Genomic DNA, 22,937 nt, shown 5'->3' on the forward strand with positions numbered 1-22,937 from the left:
GCCACCCATTCCCGATATCAGTCTGAAGAAGGGCCTCAACCTGAAATGTCACCCATTCCTTCTCTCTAGAGATGCTGCCTGTGCCGCTGAGTTACTCCAGTACTTTGTGTCTACCAGAGTTCCAACTTATTTAGCTCTGGTGTCTGTCATAATGTGATGCCTTCTAGTTCCACACAATAGTGCAACCAGCTGTTCAGTGTAGCACTGATGGTAAGCTGCTCAGGAATGCAAAGGCTGCAAAGCAGAATATACTTTGGTTTGGTGTTCTGGAAGAAAATCAGTTCTTTATCATCCAAAGAAATAGCCAAGTTTTAAAAATATATAGCTGTTCCTCACAATTAAACCAGAGAAGTTAACCCGGCAGCATCTATATGTGATCCAAGTTTTACCTCATCAGTTGCTCACGTTTAATCTCTTCAGCAGTCAGGTTATAAAAGTCATTGGGCAATTCAAATTTTGCTGCCTGGGCTGAGGGTCGAAAAATCTTCACCCGTCGATCCAGCTGCGCTGTAACTGGCTCAGCATTTAAAAGTTCATCCTTGTATTGTCTTAGCTCTTCATATCTAGTAAGAAGATCCTCATTTAACACGTAAAAATCTTCCTCATTCTCTGTGGATTACAATACATTTAAAGATCGGTTAAGTTAGAATGTAAAAAGTGAATTACATTCTTTGTTTATTTCTTCTACCTTGCAGAATTGATCCTAACTGAAAAGGAGAGTCACTCATATGAGAGCAGCTCCATTCATTGCAACTCAAATCTGAAACATTGGATTAACTCCAGTACAAAACTGAAGACAGCAACCAATGGAAAAGGTGACATTCACTCGGCACCTCGTCATAGAGCACGAAAACATGCCCTTCGGCCCATCTTGGCCATGCTGACCAAGATGTTGCATGTAGGCTAGTCGTAAGTTCATAAGTGATAGTAGCAGAATTAGGCCATTGGCCCATCGCGTCCACTCCGCCATTCAATCATAGCTGATCTATCTTTCCCTCTCAATCCCATTCTCCTGTCTTCTTCCCGTAACCCGACATCATTCCTAATCAGGAACCTGTCGATCTCCGCTTTAAAAGCACCTAAAGACTTAGCCCCCACAGCCGTTTGTGGCAATGAATTCCACAGATCCACCACCTTCTGGCTAAAGAAATTCCTCATCTCCTGTCTAAAGGTACTTCCTTCTATTCTGAGGCTCTGCCCTCTGGTCCTTGACTCTTCCACTAGTGGAAACATCCACTCTATCCAAGCCTTTCACTATTTGGTACGTTGCAATGAGGTCCCCCCTCATCCTTTTAAACTCCAGCCAGTACAGGCCTAGTGCTGGCAAACACTCATTATATGTTAACCCAATCATCCTTGGGATCATTCTCATAAACATCTGGATCCTCTCCAATGCCAGCACATCCTTCCTCGGATATGGGGCCCAGAACTGTTCACAATAATCCAAATATTGCCTGACCAGTACCTCATAACGCCTCAGCATTACATTAAGCTTCAATGTCACTTCAGGTCATGTGATGATAACAGACAATTTTGAACAGGTCAATTACAAAAACAAAATAATATGAAGGAAATTCAGATTCACACTTTCCAAAACTTACACAAATTCAGCCTGCACCAAGGAATGGGCTTGCATTTACATTACTCTGCAAACAATCAGGCACTGAACTTGACAACAGTCTCTCTGGCACTACTATTGTATTTTATTAGTTGAAGTCAAGCAACTAACAATTATGGTACCTGGGTCAACTAAAACTACTTTATATTTTAACCACAGCCTCATGCAGTGTAGACTGTTACGAGTAATGGACTTCTTTAAGCTTAGGATGGTGATCCTAACAAACATGGGTTAAAATAATGATTTATTTTAAGACAGACATTATGGGGAAGGCGAATTAGATGCTGGCTCAAATATTAGTTTGAGTATTAGTAGGGTTTGTTACCTCCCACACTGACAAGCTTTTAAAGAAAGATAAAGACCCCACTTCCTGTTGTTCTTATAGACCTCTGTCTTTACTGAATGCTGATGTAAAGGTTTTGGCCAAAATTATTACTCTCCTTCTAGAGAGGGGTTTGTCTAGTATTATTTCTGAGGAACAGAATGGCTTTATAAAGGGACGCCATTTATTTTTTTATCACTCGTACTCTTTTAAATATTATTCATTCAACAAATTCTGATAATTTACCTGAGATTGTAATCTCATTAGATGCTGAGAAGGCACTCTATAGGGTTGAGTGGGGGTACCTATTTGCGGCATAGAAGAAATTTGGTTTTGGAGATAAATTTATCAGTTGGGTAAGATTACTGTATGCATTGCCACAAGCTAGTGTTCAAACAAATGATATTCGTTCTGAATACTTTGCACTAGAACGTGGGACACGTCAGGGCTGTCCTTTATCTTCATCGGTCTTTGCTTTGGCCATTGAACCACTGGCCATTTCTTTAAGGTCCTCCACTACCTTTAAAGGCGTTATTCGTAATGGTGTTGAATATCGTTTATCTCTGTATGCGGATGATTTGTTGCTGTATGCAACTGATCCTGCATCTTGTCTTCCGGGTATTTTATCTATTCTGGATATTTTTCGTTCTTTTTCAGGATATAAACTAAATCTTCAAAAGAGTGAATGTTACCCCATTAACGCAGCAGGTATGTAACTTCAGGAAGCTGATTTGCCCTTTAAAATCACTCGTTGTGGATTCAAGTATCTTGGCATCAATGTGACGCGTACATTCTCAGGCCTTTTGTCTGCCAACTTTACCCTGCTCATGACTAAAGTGAAATCTGATTTTCAGAGATGGAATAATCTGCCTCTCTCTTTAATTGGGAAAATTAATGTTGTTAAAATGAATGTTTTGCCAAAATGTCTTTATTTGTTTCAATCAATTCCCTTATTCTTACCAAAACATTTTTTTGACTCCTTAGACAAAATGATTAGCTCTTTTATTTGGGGTGCGAAGCCCCTGAGGGTCTGTAAATCATTACTCCACGTTCAGTGGTGGTCTCGCTTTACCGAACTTTCAATTCTACTACTGGGCTAAACACATTCATAAAATACGTTGTTGGGTTGATTTTCCTTATTTAGCTTGGTGCGATCTGGAAGCCCGCTCTTGCCCTCCTTCATCTGCTCATATATTCCTCTCTTCCAACCAAGATTTAATTGTTTATCAAAAATCCTGTTGTGCTCAATACTTTAAAGCTTTGGTATCAATTCAGGAAACATTTCAAATTTGTAGCTGCAACTCCCCAAGTGAATTATGTAACAATCACCTGTTTCCTCCGTCACATTTAGATTCCGTTTTTTCGGTATGGCATAACAAAGGAATACAATGTTTTCTTGAGCTGTTTTCAGATGATATTTTTAAACAGTTTTACCAATTTATCATCATTGTATGGATTACCAGCAAATCATTTTTTTTATGTACTTCCAAGTTAGACACTTTGTTTCTAAATGTTTTTCTAATTTTCCCGCTTCACCTCCACGACAAATATGAGATAGTTTGTTTACTTTCAAGACACAACAAAGAGGGATTGTTTCAGAGATGTTTAACCGCATTCTGGATCTTTGCGATCAGTCCAACTAAAACAAGGGCTGCTTGGGAGGAAGAGCTGGGACTTCATGTGGTGGGATAATGTTGTGGGTGGGCTATGTATTGTCACGTCTTGCGCTCGTCTTGCACTCATTCAGTTTCAGGTTATACACAGGGTCCATGTTTCTAAATCAAGACTGTCTGGGATTTATCCAGAGGTGGAGGATAAATGTGATAGATGTTCGGGCCCACACTGTCATCTGAACCATATGTTTTTCCTTTGTCCACGATTACATAATTGTTGGTCCGGCTACTTTAATATAATGTCTACTGTAATGGGAATATCACTACAGCCTTGTCCATTGATTGCCATCTTTGGGGCCCTGAATGAGTCAGGTCGATTAAACTCTGTGCAAAAATAAATTGTTAATTTTACATCGTTAATAGCCAGACGTCGCCTACTCCTACAGTGGAAATCTCCTAACCCACCCTCTGTGTCACAGTGGCTCAAAGATGCCGTGTTTTTTCTTAAATTTGAGAAAATTAAATATGCATTGAGGGGATGTACTGATAATTTTTTTCACAAATGGCAACCTTTTTTATCATACTTTACAGACTTGCAGGTTCTGCCAGATTAAGGGCTGGTTTGTTAAATTTTGTTATGTGTAGGTGCACTCTTCACTCTTAATTAGCCAGGGTGGGGTGGGTGGAGTGTGTGACTGATGGTATGGTTGCATCTTTTATGTTTCTGTATATTTTTGTATTATTCTTTTGTGTATTATTTGAGCGTTTCTTATTAACGTCCCTTTTCTTTTTTGTGTTGATTTATTTAAAATGAAAAAGTAAAAATTAAAAAAAAAAATTAGTATGAGAAAAATGACCTTCAATTAATGCAGGACTAGAGATAGAGAGGCAGGATGCACTCGGTCACCATGGGGCTCCCTCCCTCCCATCTACCGCTGCTTCTTCCTGTTTGCCGGCGCTTTGCCCGCTCCACCCTCGACCTCCTCCTTCTCCCATCACTCTGTCCATTCGGCCTCTCCCTGCCCCCCTCGCCCACACTAGCCGAGTTTCTGTGTGGTGGAGCAAGAGCAAGGGGCCAAATGACCTGCTCCTGTTTCTGTTTTTTTCTTTTGCTCCACTCAATAGTGGAAGGAAAGATTCACAGTTACCTTGTCCAGCTACATGGATTTTTTTTTTTTCAAACCCAATTGACTGCAAGAATTCATGTGTTCCTTCCAGTTCAGATATCCTTTCCTTGTGAAAGAGGAAGAAAGAACAAAATATTTAAAATATTTGACAGTTCAAATGATAATTCCAATAAATAGTGATTGAAAAGCTAGGCAAGAAATCCCCAAAAAGTTGACCGTGACAGTGAACATAGCTCTCAATATGTTCAGTCATTATGGAACAGGAATTAATCAAGCATTAATCCTTGCACTAAACATTTTCCTCTTATTATGTATATATCTATCTATTAATATATAAAACTCAAATCCGTCCGCCTGCAGTACGGATCCCTTCCTGCCTTTTGATTCGTTGACGGCTGCTCCTTCCTATCAGCTTCCAACACACTTCGAAACAAAGTTGCAAGACAGGAACACTGAACTTTTCACAGCTGCAGCAGGCAGGGAAGGTGCAATTGGATTTTTTTTTAAAGAGGCAGGGCAGTGCTGGAATCTTACTTTTGAGAACGGCTTCAGTTCCATTGGAGGAGACGGGTGCATGGTGGAATATTGGGTTGGGGGAATCACACCATTGGGGGAGCAGACCCAACGGGTCTGCACTTGGTCTAGTACACTATAAATAGCACTATTGTAATCATGTTTTGTCTCTCCGCTGACTGGTTGGCTCTCAACAAAAGCTGTTCACTGTACCTCGGTACACGTGACAATAAACGAAACTAACTGACAATTTTGAGGCATTTACTAATGTCAGTAAGTAGCTCACATTAATCCTTCCAATTAATGCTAGTTTCAAATCTATTGCCATGCAATAGATGGCACAGAGACTGATCTCTGTTGTTCAAGAACTGAGTTGTGATATTCAATCAACCCCCAGGCTTGAAGAGGAGAATGTTATGAATCTTTTTGAATAGAGATTAATTCATAGCTCTCACCCAAATTTCTAAATCTTTACAGAAAAAATGAATGCAGGCATTTTATTTAAAAGACTGACAACCTATAAACTTCTTTACAGAGTAAATAACACCTAAAATGGTTTTCCACATTTGAAGTTTGAACTACTGCAGAGTAATTCAAGATGCTATTGGATGCCACAATATCAGAACTGTTGACATCCAAGACAGAGGTGGGTTCAATTGGCTCATACGTTAACTTGATTCTGAAAGCTAAAGGGAAATGGAGGCATTCATATCAGCAAGATAGCTTTAATTTAAGGGATTGGGATTGACACCCTATAGTTCCAAATATTTCACAAATATTTCTACTGACACAGCATTCTTTGCATTTCAGATTTGCACACCAATAGAAACGTAGAAACATAGAAATTAGGTGCAGGAGTAGAGGCCATTCGGCCCTTCGAGCCTGCACCGCTATTCAATATGATCATGGCTGATCATCCAACTCAGTATCCCGTACCTGCCTTCTCTCGATACCCTCTGATCCCCTTAGCCACAAGGGCCACATCTAACTCCCTCTTAAATATAGCCAATGAACTGGCCTTGACTACCCTCTGCGGCAGAGAGTTCCAGAGATTCACCACTCTCTGTGTGAAAAAAGTTCTCCTCATCTCGGTTTTAAAGGATTTCCCCCTTATCCTTAAGCTGTGACCCCTTGTCCTGGACTTCCCCAACATCGGGAACAATCTTCCTGCATCTAGCCTGTCCAACCCCTTAAGAATTTTGTAAGTTTCTATAAGATCCCCTCTCAATCTCCTAAATTCTAGAGAGTATAAACCAAGTCTATCCAGTCTTTCTTCATAAGACAGTCCTGACATCCCAGGAATCAGTCTGGTAAACCTTGTCTGCACTCCCTCTATGGCAATAATGTCCTTCCTCAGATTTGGAGACCAAAACTGTACGCAATACTCCATGTGTGGTCTCACCAAGACCCTGTACAACTGCAGTAGAACCTCCCTACTCCTATACTCAAATCCTTTTGCTATGAAAGCTAACATACCATTCGCTTTCTTCACTGCCTGCTGCACCTGCATGCCTACTTTCAATGACTGGTGTACCATGACACCCAGGTCTCGCTGCATCTCCCCTTTTCCTAGTCGGCCACCATTTAGATAATAGTCTGCATTCCTGTTTTTGCCACCAAAATGGATAACCTCACATTTATCCACATTGCTTGGACTCTGGTGATTCAACCAACTCGATCTTTGTGATTGCACATGAAGTGCTACCATGAAGAGGATACTTTGTAGCAATGTTACAAAATTTTGAGATTTTAAAAATCAAGTCTGCAATTTATCTCATCAGATAAAGCATAACAATAAGTTTAATTTGACACCAAATTCACTTTCATATCTCAAGTATTAAAAAAGTTATGGCCATTTTCATACTCGGAAATTAGCATCTTGTTCCCTATTGATTTTCAATGGACATTACAAAAAAGCTGTGATCTTGGATAGTCAAAAGCCCATTTCTTAAGGAAAGATTAACATTTTTAAATAGCCTAAGTGTCCAAAGATTATTCACAAATAATACACAATATAACATGATTTTTATATCTAATTTACATTAATTTATAGGCCAAATGGAAGGAATTTAGTGTTCAATTGCTGTAAATAAATGCCCATTAAATCGGCTTTCTAGTGGGTTCACGTGAACGCGCTGGTTTAGAACGTTCACATCGCGCTGGATTAGTGCCCTCAAATGCCAAGAAAAATACTGCGGGATATAAAAAGCCCAAAATGAACTACTCGCTATAGATAACTTGATATACAAGGTTATATATATGCCCCATTTAATGTAAAAATAAGGTACATACCTTTAATTGTTTGCTTTATAAAACCCTGGGGCTGCGAGAGGTTGCGGAATGAGAGAGTAATTTTAAAACTATTATAACTATATTATCGAGGCCTATAAAACTAATAATACCTTTTGCGACCGGGTCTTGCAGCGATTTTTCGTTAATGATTTACTAGGCTGAACATCTGCGATTAGAACAGCCTAGTAAAAATCGCGTTTTAAACCCGCCCCCTCCAAACAGCGCCAAAATCGCGGACATGGCTGTGGGCAGATTCCCAATGACGATTCAGGTAGGTTTTGTAACATACCTATACTTTGGACTCTTATTATCCTTGCAGTGCTTCAAATGGTTTTTCTCAACAGAGGAATATTATTTCATCCAATAATGGAAGACAGTACGATGTTCACACTCATTATGAATACACCTGCTAAGAAGTCTTTAGGATAACAGTTACTGTATAATAGGGTAGGTATCTGTAATATAATGCTACTCGTCTTTGTAAATGGGCCTCAATTCAGATTTGTGCCATAATGAGACTAAATCATTTTTCTAATTTTATTAAAAATTATCTAGATTTCTACCAGCGGTTTTGTCATTGTACATTGATTCTCTGTTCTTTCTCAAAGCCAACATCTATTGATTATTGGATACCTTATATCCACCACTTGATTGAAGATAGTGCTCTTGATGAGAAGAAAATTAAATTAATCAGAGCAGTTACCTGAAAGACTTTGTTCTGCAACTTGATTTTTCTGTATTTTTCTTCATTGGGGTTATTGCATATGTTATCAATGTATCTGCAATTTAAAATAAAGTTTATATAATGTAAATGATGTAGCTGGTTTCTACATTTCTATAATCGTACATTTTCTTTATTGTAGTAAAACGTAATAAGTAGCTTGCTTCATCGCAGGGATAAAGGCCCAGTTTAATGTTTTTAAAGGCAATGGTGGTAAAGGGAGATAAGGGCAGTGATGACTACACATAGGTGGCTACAAGATGGGGATTATGCAGATCCGGAACTAAGAAGTTATAACAATAAGGAAACATTGAACAATACTCCAATTGAGATCACTAAAATTAACAAAGGCTTTGAAAGGTTGGAGCAGGAAAAATTAATCCATTTTCAGAAATATTGGAACTAGCGATCATATATTGCATGGTAGAATTGATGAGAATATGGGGAGAATAGGTTACATGAAAAATTAATGGGGCAAATTGGATTGCCCTATGAGCCAGCAAGAAATCAATGAGTGAAATGACCATTTTCTCTAATGCAAGGAATAATGTAACCCCCTAGAACTACGCAGCACAGAAACAGGTATTCAGCCCACTTAGTCCATGACAACTATCAATCACCCATTTGCACTCATCCGATATTAATGACATTTTTAAAAATAAATTATCCCCACATTCATCACCTCACCTCAGAATCTAATACTCATTGACATATAAGGTGTAATTTACAATGGCCAATTAATTTACCAACTCTTTGGGATGTGGGATGAAACGGGAACACCCAGAGGAAACCCAGACAATTATAGGGGAAAAGTACAAATTCCACATAAACAACCCCAGTCAGGATGGAATCCGGATCTCCGATATTGCCAGGCAGCTTTACTAGTCCCAATATACAGACACCAAATAATCCAATCGTAATTCCAATTTTAAAAAAAGACTGAAATCTAGAATGAATCTTCAATGCCTGCGAAGAAAATAGGCACGTCTGAAGGAAAGCGAGATGATCATAAATGAAAAAGAAATAATAGGAAACACTTTGGGGTTGTATGAAGTTTTGGTGGGTACGTATACAGCATGAAAACCCGTGTGCAGGCTGGGCTGGGCTGGGCTGGGAGTGTCCCGGCAAGCAGGTCTAGCCACCGACACGGTCTGAGGGTGAAGGACCCGCCACAGACCGACGGCAGAGGGGCCGCACTCCTGGGACAGTGGAGGGGCCGCACACCTGGGACAGTGGAGGGGCCGCACACCGCACGCCTGGGACAGTGGAGGGGCCGCACACCTGGGACAGTGGAGGGGCCGCACACCTGGGACCGACAGTGGAGGGGCCGCACACCTGGGACCGACAGTGGAGGGGCCGCACACCTGGGACCGACAGTGGAGGGGCCGCACACCTGGGACAGTGGAGGGGCCGCACACCTGGGACCGACAGTGGAGGGGCCCGCACTCCTGGGGACAGTGGAGGGGCCGCACTCCTGGGACCGACAGTGGAGGGGCCGCACACCTGGGACAGTGGAGGGGCCGCACACCTGGGACAGTGGAGGGGCCGCACATCTGGGACAGTGGAGGGGCCGCACTCCTGGGACCGACAGTGGAGGGGCCGCACACCTGGGACAGTGGAGGGGCCGCACACCTGGGACAGTGGAGGGGCCGCACACCTGGGACAGTGGAGGGGCCGCACACCTGGGACAGTGGAGGGGCCGCACACCTGGGACAGTGGAGGGGCCGCACACCTGGGACAGTGGAGGGGCCGCACTCCTGGGACCGACAGTGGAGGGGCCGCACACCTGGGACAGTGGAGGGGCCGCACTCCTGGGACCGACAGTGGAGGGGCCGCACACCTGGGACAGTGGAGGGGCCGCACACCTGGGACAGTGGAGGGGCCGCACACCTGGGACCGACAGTGGAGGGGCCGCACTCACTTCCGCGATCAGTTCAACGGAGAGGAACGTTTCTTCATTACTTACCTGCCAAGAGTTTCACAAGCAGTCCTTATTTTTTCTTTATCCTTATTAAATGTATGAATCATCATAATAGAGGCTTGTATTGGATCATCAGCAAATTTCTAGATTGAAAAGATGTGCGATCCAATTAGAATAGATTTTAAATCTATTACTTTAGAAAAATAGGATTCTGAAATAAAGCAGGAAGAAATTATGTGGGTACGAGAAAATACTAAAATTGGAAATCAAATATGTGCTTGTTGCATAGAGTTAAGAGTAAACTGTAGAGAAAGATAAAGATGGGCATAACCTCATGAGCAAAGATTTTGAATTACAAGCTTGCAAGATAGCACCAGTGACCATCTTAAGCAGGACAGGTAATCAGGATTTAATGTAGTGAAATCCTATTTAGTAGGCATATAAACCAAGAATAATAAAACATAATACTTGGAAAAAATGTTAATAATCAAGTTTATGATCAATTTTCTTTGAATGAGTAAAGGTCAATAGTCTTTCAATGAGTAAAGGCCAATTTTCTTTGAATGAGTCATGAGTCAAGGTCCCCAACAACAACATTGATTATTTACCAGGCCAGCCATAGTTGCCACAATCTTAGAAACAACTCTTTCTAGTTTATTGATGCAGAAATAATATCAAATCAATTCTGTCTTCACACCATTTGAAGAGGAAGAATTTCCATCTCCTTATTTATTACAGGTCAGACATTGAATTCAAACAGCATCGCCAAACAGGATCTGCTATTGTGAGGTCAGCATTCATCATCCACATACACACCACTTAAATGCACAAAGGTGTCTTCTAGTCAATTTCAGTTGCAATTTCAAAGAGCCAACATAGACAGGTATGATGTGCTGGACCCCATTTGTTTCAAATGATTTTACAATTCTTGGGTAGTTTGTTACTTTCATTAAAGTCTTTTCAATATTTCTCCACATCTTAGCCATAATTTTATTTCAGAATCTGGAAGTAAATGATTGTGGCAATTGGTTTTCTTTCACAAATTGGCCTTCATCAGTCAAGAGTATTATATAGAAGTTGGGATGTTGTGTTATAGGACATTGGCAGGGCCAGATTTAGAGTACTTCATTCAGTTATGGGTCACCCTATTATAGGAAATATATTGTTAAGCTGGAAAGAGTGCAGAGAAGATTTACGAGGATGTTGCCAGGATTTGAGGGTTTGAGCCATAGGGAGAGTTACTACTTTATTCCTTGGAATGCAGGAGGAAGAGAAGTGATCTGATAGAGTTGTTTAAGATCACGAAGGAAATAGATTTTTTTTTTTATGTGTAGGAGGAACAGCAGATGTTGGTTTATATTAAAGATGGACACAAAATACTGGAGTAACTCAACGGGCCAGGTAGCAACTCTGGAGAGAAGGAATGGGTGGCATTTCGGGTCGAGACCATTCTTCCGTCTTTAACTCAATGGGAATGAACAATCAGAGGACATAGGTTTAATGTGAGAGGGGAAAGATTTAATAGGAACCCATGGAGCAATCTTTTTGTACAGAGGATAGTGCGTATGTGGAATAAGCTGACTGAGGAAGTAGTTGAGGCAGGCACTATAACAATCTTTAAAAGACATTTGGACAGGTGCATGGATAGGAAAGGTTTATTGGGATATGGGTCAAATGCAGGCAGGTGGGACTAGTGTAGATGGGGCATCTAGGTTGGTATGTTTAAGTTGGGCCAAAGGATCTGTTTCCATGCAGTGTGACTCTATGATCCTAATTGATGCTTTGATTGGGTCTCAAAAAGGAAAAAGCTAAAAGGAAAACTAATCAAAACATGGTTTAATTACTATTATTGCAAAGTACAAAGGTATACAAGCATATGTAATACCTACCATAAGAATGGCCTCCTTAATGTGCACCTCTCTTGCACATTTGGATACCGAGGCATTTGTCAAAGGGCAGATAAAATATACAGCATCAACAGAGAAACTGCTGCGATCTTCCTTCTGGGAACTGTTGGGACCCTAGGATCATAATGAACAATATATATTTATAATTCATTGTTTTCATTTCCTCTTTATCTGGATATCAAACATTACTGAGGTTAATATCATGCCAGTTCGGATCACACCTGAAAGACGTACGATTTCTTGTCTATTTTAAAACCAAAATGATGGATGAGGTTTAGTTTAGCGATACAGCGTAGAAACATGCCCTTCGGCCCACCATGTCCACACTTACCTTCACTCACCCGTACATTAGTTCTATCCTACGCCCTAAGGACAATTTACAGATGCCAATGAACCTACAAACCTGCACATCTTTGCGGTTGGGTGCGAATTGCAAATTTCTATCGATTACATGAAATGCGTATATTTATGTGGATCCATACCAACATTACAGGATTTCATCTTGCCATGGATTTATATTGAAATATGCAATGATAAACTTACTTACTAGTAAAATTAATCAAAAAGCAAATTGTCTAACATCTGAGCGGTAGTTACTACCTTACAGCACCAGATATCCAGCTCGACACTGACCATGGGTGCTGTCTATAAGGAGTTTGAACATTTTCTCTGTGAAAATGTGGGTTTTCTCACAGTACTCCAGTTTCCTCTCACACTCCAAACACATAGAGATTTGTAGTTTTAGGTTAATTTATTGTCACGCGTACCAAAATTTAGTTAAAAGCTTTTTGTTGCGTGCTATCCAGTCAGCTGAAAGTCTATACATGATTTCAATCAGGCCATCCAGTGTACATATACAGGATAAAGGGAGTATTGTTCAGTGCAAGATAGTCCAGTAAAGTCCGATTAAAGATAGTCCGAGGGTAATAAGGTAGATGGCAGCTCAGGACATCTCTCTAGTTGGTGATAGGCTGGTTCAGTTGCTGATCAGAGTTGGGAAGAAACTATCCCTGAATCTGGAGGTATGTGTTTTCATACTTCTGTACCTCTTGCCTGATGGGAGAGGGGAGAGGAAGGATTTGTCCTGGATCATGCTGAGGCAGCATGAAGTGTAGATGGTCAATGGAAGAGAGGTTTGTTTGCAAGATGGTTTGGGCTGCATCCACAATCCTCTGCAATTTCTTGCGGTCTTGAATGGAGCTGTTACCGAACCATGCTTTGAGAGATTGAGTAAGCTAGGACTATATTCTTTGGAACACAGGGGGAGGATGGGTGATCATATAGAGGTGTATAAGATCATGAGACGATTAGATAGGGTAAACACAGAGTCTTTTACCCAGAGTGGGGGAATCAAGAACCAGAGACATAGGTTTAAGGTGAGGGGCAAAAGATAGGAAACTGAGGTGCCACTTTTTCTTTACAAGGGTGGTAGTTTTATGCAATGGGTTGCCAGAGGAGGTAATTGAGACAGGTACTATCGCAATGTTTACGAAACATTTGAACAGGTACATGGATAGGAAAGGCTTGGATGGATATGGACCAAATGCAGGCAAGTGGGACTAGTGTAGATGGGGTAAGTTAGTTGGCATGGGCAAGTTGAGCCAAAGGGCCTTTTTCCACGCTGTACGCCACTATAACAAATTAAGTAACAAAAATAATATCGTAAAATAGATTTCTCTTGAAGCTTATTTTATGTCTTCAGAAAGTCTGACTTGTTTGACTTTGAACTAAAAAAAATCAAATATAACTTTTTTTGGAGGCCAATAACTAATACTGGTGTGCATTTTAAGCTGGTTTCTGTACTGAAACTGCATGGTACCGAATCACAAACTTCAGTACATTCAAGAAGTAATGGAGTAACTCAGCGGAACAGACAGCATCTCTGGAGAGAAGGAATGAGTGACGTTTCAGGTCGAGACCCTTCTTCAGACTGATGTCGAGGAGTGGGAGATACATAGAAAAGGAAGTGTACAGATAAGGCCATGTAAGGTGTGAAAACAGGACAAAGGGAATGGAGATCAAGTAACATTTGGAATAGATCGATTTCCGCTAACATCAGTCTGAAGAAGGGTTTCAGCCCGAAACGTTGCCTATTTCCTTCGCTCCATAGATGCTGCTGCACCCGCTGAGTTTCTCCAGTTTTTTTGTGTACCTTCGATTCTCCAGCATCTGCAGTTCCTTCTTAAACACATAAATAGGATAATTTGATGATGGTAAAATGCATCTGTTCTTTGACGGTTCAAATTCTATTCCCGATTAAGTCATTGAAGGAGTTTTAAATTTTCAATTAAGAAAGTAAAACAGTAAAGCTAGATAAAGAACACAAATATTACCTGATTGTTTATCGTTTGTACCTCAGAAGTTACAGCTTGAGCGGTCAGTTCATTGTTTGCTACATCTAAAATAATTGAAAAATATCAGGTACCAGCTGCACAAGTACAATAAAACAAACCCAAATTTTAAATATAGCATTAATACCAAAACTATTGTGCAGTGCTGAAGAAATATCAGATCATACACTTCCCAGCTCAATCGATGAAAAGGTAGCTCTCAATTTTTCTCATAATACAGCAAGGTTTGGCTGTCAATTCTGAAATCGATACTGTGGAGCGTGCCCACTTAGTGGCACAGTAGATTCTCGATGCTAAGGTTGTTAGCAGGTTCAATTGCACCCAACGTCACATTCAGCAATAGACTAAAATACTTCCCTGATCCATGCTTATGATTTTCAAAATCTGAGCAAGGGCTAGGAAATGTATTTAGTTTGATATTAACTTCTCTCTCAAAAAAGAAACATTGGCCAGAACTCAGTGTCCTACTCTAGTTGTATTGTATATCTTTATTGTCATTTCTTGAGTATTCGCATACCCAGAGGAAACAAAAAAACGTTGCTCAACCAGTGTCCACTCAGTGTGCATGAAAAAAATAAATAGAAATGAAAATAAAAAATACATGTCATGAACAAATTTAACACTCTACTAAACATTCAACAGCCGTTCCGACCGGCAGCGGCACAACAGTGGCTCTGCTGCAGTGTGGGGGTTTGTGCGCGATACTTGGCAGGGGGCAAAGTCCATTTAACAGTCTTATAGCCTGTGGGAAGAAGCTGAGGAGCATCCTGCTGGTTTTGCAGCTAATGCTCCTGTACCTCTTCCCAGATGGGAGGATGGAGAAAATGTCATACGATGGGTGGTAAGGGTCTTTGATGATGGAGATGGCTCTGTTGATACATCTCTTCCTGTATATGTCCAGCAGGAAGGGGAGTGGAGCACCAATAATCCTGCTTGCGGTCTTCACTATCCTGTCCAGTTGGTGCCGTTCGTACGCCTTGCAGCTCCCGAACCAGGAAGTGATGCCGTATGTCAGTGTGCTCTCGACAGTCCCCCTATAAAAAGTCCGTAGGTGTGTGGTGGGGAGGCCTGCTTTACGTAGTCTTCGGAGAGGGTGAAGTCGCTGCTGGGCTCTCTTGACCAGAGCTGTGGTGTTGGCCGTGGACGTCAGGTCATCAGACAGATGTAGTCCTAAGAACTTCATGCTGCTGACCCTTTCCACATCAGCTCCGTCGATGTGCAGAGGTGTATGGTGTTGTTTCCCCACCCTCCTGAAGTCAACCACCATCTCCTTAGTTTTTCCCACGTTAAGAATGAGGTTGTGGGATTTGCACCAACCTGTGAGCAGCTCCACCTCCATCCTGTACGCCGATTCATCATTGTCACTGATGAGACCCACCACTGTTGTGTCATCAGCGAACTTGTTGATGAAGTTGTTATTGAGTCTGGCAGTACAGTCGTGTGTCAGCAGACTAAACAGAAGGGGGCTTAGGACACAGCCTTGGGGTGAGCCAGTGCTCACGGCTATGGTTTTTGATGTCCTACTGCCCACCCTGACTGTCTGCTGCCGTTGCGACAGAAAGTTCAGGACCCAGTTGCATGTGCCAGCATCAACCCCCAATAGCTCCAACTTCTCCACCAGCTGCTGCGGAATGATTGTATTGAAAGCAGAGCTGAAGTCTATGAAGAGGATCCTGGCATAGGTATTTTTCCGATCGAGATGTGACAATACGAGGTTCAGTGTTGTTGAGACTGCGTCCTCTGTGGATCGGTTGGCTCTGTAGGCGAACTGCAGTGGGTCTAGGTCGGCAGGTAGACTATTTTTGATGTGCTGCCTAACTAGTCACTCAAAACACTTCATTACAATGGGTGTTATAGTTTATCTCATGACCGAAGTTTCAATCATGATTTCTGGGGCTTTGCATGCAACTCATTAGGTAACACTTCTGATCTTATTTATTACTGCATTAGTTTGCTAATCAAGCTGCTTTGACGTGTGACCAAATTTATCAGTTTTGGTTCCGTGGTACTTGCCAATTTCTTGATAAGAACCCAAACATTCAATCGTCATCGTGGCTTCCCTCAATGTCCTCCCTTCACCACCTCCAGTTTAAATTCCATTTGGAATATTTTGGAGGACCAAGAAACCAAGAACCAAGATGTCAAGGATGATGGTCTACGTTCCGTTGTTTTTATGGACTCTCAGGTGGCTTATGAGTTCAATCCTGGCTTTGAAAGTTCTTTGGCATTCAGGACAGGTAATCGATTCCAGATGGCTTTGGTTGTTGTTGCCTCTCTTACAGTTTTCTTCTGTTTTCTTCCAATTCTGCACATCTCTTGGCTTCGAAGGTCGCTGTTCCTTCTTGGATGATGGTTCGCCAGAGTTTCCTGTCCTTGGCATTGGTTTCCCAATTGTCGATGTCACATTTCTTCATGCTGGCTTTTAAAGCGTCTTTGAATCTCTTCTTCTGTCCGTCTTTTTTACGTTTGCCTTCTTTAAGATGGAAGTAGAAGGTTTGCTTTGGTAGACGCTCATCTTCCATCCAAACATGACCGATCCATCTTCGTTGTTTCTTGATGACGAAGGCTTCAATGCTAGATGGTTTTGCTTCTTTCAGCACGCTGACGTTGGTTCTTCTGTCTTCCCAGCTGATCTTTAAGCGGCTTTGAAGACATCGATGATGGAACTTTTCAATGTTTTCAGATGGTGTCGGTATGTTGTCCAGGTTTCTGATGCGTATAGGAGCGTTGGAATCACCACTGCCTTGTACACTAACATTTTGGTGTCTGTTCAGATTTTGAAAGACTCTCGTTTGAAGATGTCCAAAAGCTGTTCCAGCACACTTAAGACGATGTTGGATCTCGTCATCAAGGTTTTGATAGGGAGAATACTGATGTGCCTTCCCGATCCCCCATTTGCTGTGATGGCATTTCAGTCTCAGTCACAGAAGCCAACGTTAGGAAATCTTTCAGAGGGGTGAACCCCCGAAAAGCACCTGGACCTGATGGTATACCCGTTCTAAAAACCTGTGCGGACCAACTGGCTGGAGTTTTTACGGACATTTTCAACCTCTCACTTCTGAGGTCTGAGGTCCCCACCTGCTTTAAAAGGGCATCAATTATACCAAAGCCCAAGAAGAGTAAGGTGACGTGCCTCAATGACTATCGACCAGTGGCACGAGCGCCGGTGGTGATGAAGTGCTTTGAGAGGTTGATCATGGAGCAAATCAACTCCTACCTTGACATAAACCTGGACCTACTGCAGTTCACTTACCGCCACAACAGATCAATGGTGGATGCGATCTCGCTGGCCCTCCACTCCGCTCTGGACCACTTGGACAACAAAAACTCATATGTCAGGCTGTTATTCATTGATTACAGCTCGGCATTTAACACAATCATCCCCTCCAAGCTGGTTACCAAACTCGCAGAACTGGGTCTCTGAGAATCCCTCTGCAATTGGATCCTCGATTTCTTCATTCACAGACCACAGTCTGTTCGTATTGGTGGAAATGTGTCAGCCTCGATAACAATCAGCACGGGAGCACCTCAAGGCTGCGTGCTCAGCCCCATGCTGTACTCACTCTATACCCATGACTGCGTAGCCAATCACAGTGCGAACTCCATCATCAAGTTCGCTGACGACACCACTGTTGTGGGGCGTATCACTGATGGGGATGAGTCAGAGTCTGGAAGAGAGATCGAGCAACTGTCCATATGGTGCCAGTGCAATAACCTGGCCCTCAACACCAGCAAAACCAAGGAACTGATTGTGGACTTTGGAAGGAGTAGGAGGGGGACCCACAGCCCCATTTATATCAACGGGTCGATGGTTGAAAGGGTCAAGAGCTTCAAATTCCTGAGCTTGCACATCTCTGAAGATCTTTCCTGGTCCGAGAAAACTAATGCAATTATCAAGAAAGCTCATCAGCGCCTCTACTTTCTGAGAAGATTACGGAGAGTCGGTTTGTCAAGGAAGACTCTCTCTAACTTCTACAGGTGCACAGTAGAGAGCATGCTGACCGGTTGCATCGTGGCTTGGTTCGACAATTTGAGCGCCCTGGAGAGGAAAAGACTACAAAAAGTAGTAAACACTGTCCAGTCCATCATCGGCTCCGACCTTCCTTCCATCGAGGGGATTTATCGCAGTCGCTGCCTCAAAAAGGCTGGCAGTATCATCAAAGACCCACACCATCCTGGCCACACGCTCATCTCCCTGCTACCTTCAGGTAGAAGGTACAGGAGCCTGAACACTGCAACAACCAGGTTCAGGAATAGCTACTTCCCCACAGCCATCAGGCTGTTAAACCTGGCTCGGACAAAACTCTGATTATTAATAACCCATTTTGTGTTATTTGCACTTTATCAGTTTATTTATTCATGTAGGTATGTTACAAAACCTACCTGAATCGTGGCTGAGCATCTGCCCTACCCCGTGTGCGTGATTTTGGCGCTGTTTAGAGGGGGCGGGTTTAAAACGCGATTTTTACTAGGCTGTTGCAATCGAAAATGTTCAGCCTAGTAAATCATTAACGGAAAATCGCTGAAAGACCCCGTCGCAAAAGGTATTATTAGTTTTTATGGCCTTGTATAATAGTTATAGTAGTTTAAAAATCATTCTCTCAACCCGCAACCTCTCGCAGCCCCAGGGTTTTATAAAGCAAACAATTAAAGGTATGTACCTTATTTTTACATTAAATGGGGCTTGTATATAACCCTGTATATAAAACTTTCTATAGCGAGTAGCTCATTTTGGGCTCTTTATATCCCGCAGTATTTTTCTGGGCATTTGAGGGCACAAATCCAGCGCAATGTGAACGTTCTAAACCAGCGCGTTCACGGGAACCCACTAGAAAGCTGATTTAAATTGACTTTAATTTACAGCAATTGAACACTAAATTCCTTCCATTTGGCCTATAAATTGATGTAAATGAGATTTAACAATCATGTTTTATTGTGAATTATTTGTGAATATTATTTGGACACTTGGGCTATTTAAAAATGTTAATCATTTATTAAGAAATGGATAGATGTTTAGATCAAGTAATTGAAGTTTGAAATTAGCTACGATTGGGTAACTAACTAATTATATACTTTAATTTCAGGTCATCCAAGTAAGATTATTTTATATTTGTTTCAGAATGCTTCAATCTATGATAACTGAAAATTTCATTCAGTTCTCTTAATTTTTAAGAAGGTTATGGGCTTTTGACTGTCCACGATCACAGCTTTTTTGTTATGTCCATAGAAAATCAATAGGGAACAAGATGCTAATTTCCGAGTATGAAAATGGCCATAACTTTTTTATTACTTGAGATATGAAAGTGAATTAGGTGTCAAATTAAACTTACTGTTATGCTTTATCTGATGGGATAAATTGCAGACTTGATTTTTTAAATCCCAAAATTTTGTAACATTGCTAATTCATGTGTGTATATATTTATATCATGGTATATGGACACACTTATCTGTTTTGTAGTAAATGCCTACTATGTTCTGTGTGCTGAAGCAAAGCAAGAATTTCATTGTCCTATACAGGGACACATGACAATAAACTCACTTGAACTTGGACATTGGAGGAGAGGTGACTTCCAAGGTACGGAAACTGACCCACATTTTCCAGGTTTGTTTCACCAAGTTGAATGGATGGTTCCTTCCGATTTGTCTCTCAGTTGGTGATGATTGGTAGATAACCTGAGTTTTCTTGGAGTTGTTGGCAAGTCCAAGTTTTGTGTATGCACTGTTGAAGGCAGTCAGGATCTGTTGCAGATGATTTTCTGACACAGCTGCAACACAGTTGTCTTCTGTGTATTGGAACCCGATGAGGGAGCTCATAGATGTCTTTGTTTTGGACTTGAATATCAGTATTCTCTTTGCGACATAATGACTGCTTGTGCTCATTTTAATCCAATATATTTCTCCTCATTCTCAACTCCAACAATATCCTTTAACTAAAGCTATGTACCTAGAGAGGTGATCAGACTTATAGATGGTTTTGGATATCATACTTCAATTCGCTCCTGCTAAGAGAATTTTTAACCAAGCAACAGTTCAGAGAGATAATATAGAAAATTAAATACAGTATCACCTACAATTCTGTTTGGCATAAAGATAGCAATTGTGTGGTGAGAAATAGGAAAAAACGCACTAGTCCAGACATTTCAATGTTTGTTACAACCTTGCTTAATTCCCTCATATTCCCCTCATTGCAGCCACTAACAGCAATTTTTCCCCAATGAAAATATGAGGAAATATTCACTCAAAACATTGCAAGACCAAAATGCTATGATGCATTCTTGCAGGAATGTCACAGGTCAAGGAAGGACATATATTTCTAAATCTTGGTGGCAATCTTTAACTAAATGAGGTGAAGGTTGGTAGGAGAAATACAATCCAATAAAATATTGGATTAAAATGAGCACAAGGAGTCAGATTGAGACAACGAGCCCTGAACATGTTGATGTTGAGAATTTTGGTTCTTATCAAGAAATTGGCTAGTAACACGGAATACAGTCAAAATTCAACCACATGGTAACATTAGTAACCCTCTTCTATAAACACCTACCATAATTCCTTCGTCCAGAGGTGAGTCGTCCCTTTTGCTGTTTAATTTCCAGCCTCGATAAAGCAGCAGCTGCTGCCATCTGCGATTCTTCGGCTGGTCTCCGAGGCTTCTCTGGAGCCTTGGCTTTGATTTCAGTGGGTTTCCTAGAACAATAGATATAGAGTTCTATAAACTATAGTTCAACAATGCTACAGCATCAATATTCCTCACTTTCAGGTTCCTATGTCCTTTCAATACTACCAGTTTACCATTTTATTGCACATGAATAGACAATCTTCAACTTACTTTCTTAGAACTACTAAAACATTTTTTTTTTAAAGTTCTATGTTACTAAAAATAATTTATTAAGGCCTTCATAACGAGAGGATTTGAGTATGGGAGTAAAGAGTAATTGTACAGGGTCCTGGTGAGACCACATCTGGAGTATTGTGTGCAGTTTTAGTCTCCTCATTTGAGGAAGGACATTGTAGGTGCAGTGCAGCATAGGTTCACGAGGTTAATCCCCGGGATGGCGGGACTGTCATATGAGGAAAGATTAAAAAGACTGGGCTTGTATTCACTGCAATTTAGAAAGATGAGAGGGTATCTTATAGAAACAAAAAAATTATAAAAGGACTGAACAAGCTAGAAAAAATGTTCCCAATGTTGCAGGAGTCCAGAACCAGGGCCAACAGTCTCAGAATAAAGGGAAGGCCATTTAAAACTGAGATGAGAAAAAAAAAAAAAAATTCATCCAGAGAGTTTTGTGAATTTGTGGAATTCGCTGCCACAGAAGGCAGTAGAGGCCAATTCACTGGAGGAATTTAAAAGCGAGTGAGATAGAGCTCTAGGGGCTAGCAAAATCAAGGGGTATGGGGAGAAGGCAGGCACGGGTTACTGATTGTGAAGACAGTAAGTTGAAGATCAGCCATGATCACAATGAATGGCGGTGCTGGCTGGATGGGCCAAATGGCCTCCACCTGCACCTATTTTCTATGTTTCTATAACAAATAATGTTTCTTTATTCAGTTTACAGGTTAAGTGATTTGACTATGTGTTTTCTTCCAAAGGAAAAAATCCTTCCTACACACAACTTCTTTTACTTTTCCTCGTACAACAGATTAGGGTTGTCTACCGCTGCTTCAGCAAAGATTGTATCACACTTCAAGAAAAGAATTGGATGTTGAACTTTAAACTTCAAACGCCATTGAAGCAGCACCTCTACATTTGTAAACTCTTCAAATACAAGTCTGTATTTTCAAACAAAAATAAAATAAATTCTGTTAACAATTTAATTGTTTTACCCAAGAAAGTTCCCGGATCTCTCTCTTAACCAACATCAGATAGCGTTCTTCCATTTCTTGGATGTTATTTTGATTTCATGCTCATAAACTATTTATCTTGCATATGATTCATCAAACTATACAGAAACATTATTGCAAAAGAATTCCTACAAATTAAAGAGCAGGATTCTTTCAGGAGGGAAAGACAAGGACAAGCATGGCTGAATATTAGGTGACTGAACTTTGTGACATGGGTTCAAATCCAACACAGATTTATGGTAGGAAAGCATACTTATCGACTGCAATGAAATGATGTTCAACAGTCATAATTCATTTCATAAAAGCCGCAAACTTTCTAAAATGCAAAGTGTAAAATAACCGTGGCACGCCGTGCTGCAGCAGGGGGGTGGGGACTTAACTCTGCAACAAACGATTACATATTTCACCTAGAGTGTGTATTTATGTAGCCAGATGTTTGATAGTGAAAGAATTCCATCTTCAACAGTGACATTATTCACACTAACGAGCATAAAGTTTGAAAATTAATCATACACACACCTCTCCATGAACACTACACTATGCACGGTGTTTGAAAAAAGTTACATACAAGAGGTTTCAATGACATCATGTTTATGACATCTTTAGTGATATCACTGCCTTTCTCCCACCAGCTATTATATTTCTGTGAAACTCCGTTCCCATTAACTGAGAATATCAAACTGATCTATATATCACTTTTCTATGAA

General features: G+C 41.1%; 1 protein-coding gene across 1 annotated transcript in view; it reads right to left on the reverse strand.

Moving 5' to 3' along the window:
• The window catches only part of ubxn6 (UBX domain protein 6), a 44,311-nt gene that overhangs the window by 15,422 nt on the left and 5,952 nt on the right, over positions 1-22,937 (reverse strand). The window contains exons 2-8 of the mRNA XM_055658262.1: positions 20,930-21,072; positions 14,368-14,432; positions 12,017-12,148; positions 10,173-10,270; positions 8,189-8,264; positions 4,702-4,786; positions 390-609 (exon numbers count right to left, since the gene is read on the reverse strand). Coding sequence (XP_055514237.1) covers positions 390-609; positions 4,702-4,786; positions 8,189-8,264; positions 10,173-10,270; positions 12,017-12,148; positions 14,368-14,432; positions 20,930-21,072 — 819 coding nt within the window. The remainder of the gene's footprint in view (positions 1-389; positions 610-4,701; positions 4,787-8,188; positions 8,265-10,172; positions 10,271-12,016; positions 12,149-14,367; positions 14,433-20,929; positions 21,073-22,937) is intronic.

The sequence above is a fragment of the Leucoraja erinacea genome, chromosome 29 (assembly GCF_028641065.1).
Source record: "Leucoraja erinacea ecotype New England chromosome 29, Leri_hhj_1, whole genome shotgun sequence".
Classification (NCBI taxonomy): domain Eukaryota; kingdom Metazoa; phylum Chordata; class Chondrichthyes; order Rajiformes; family Rajidae; genus Leucoraja; species Leucoraja erinaceus.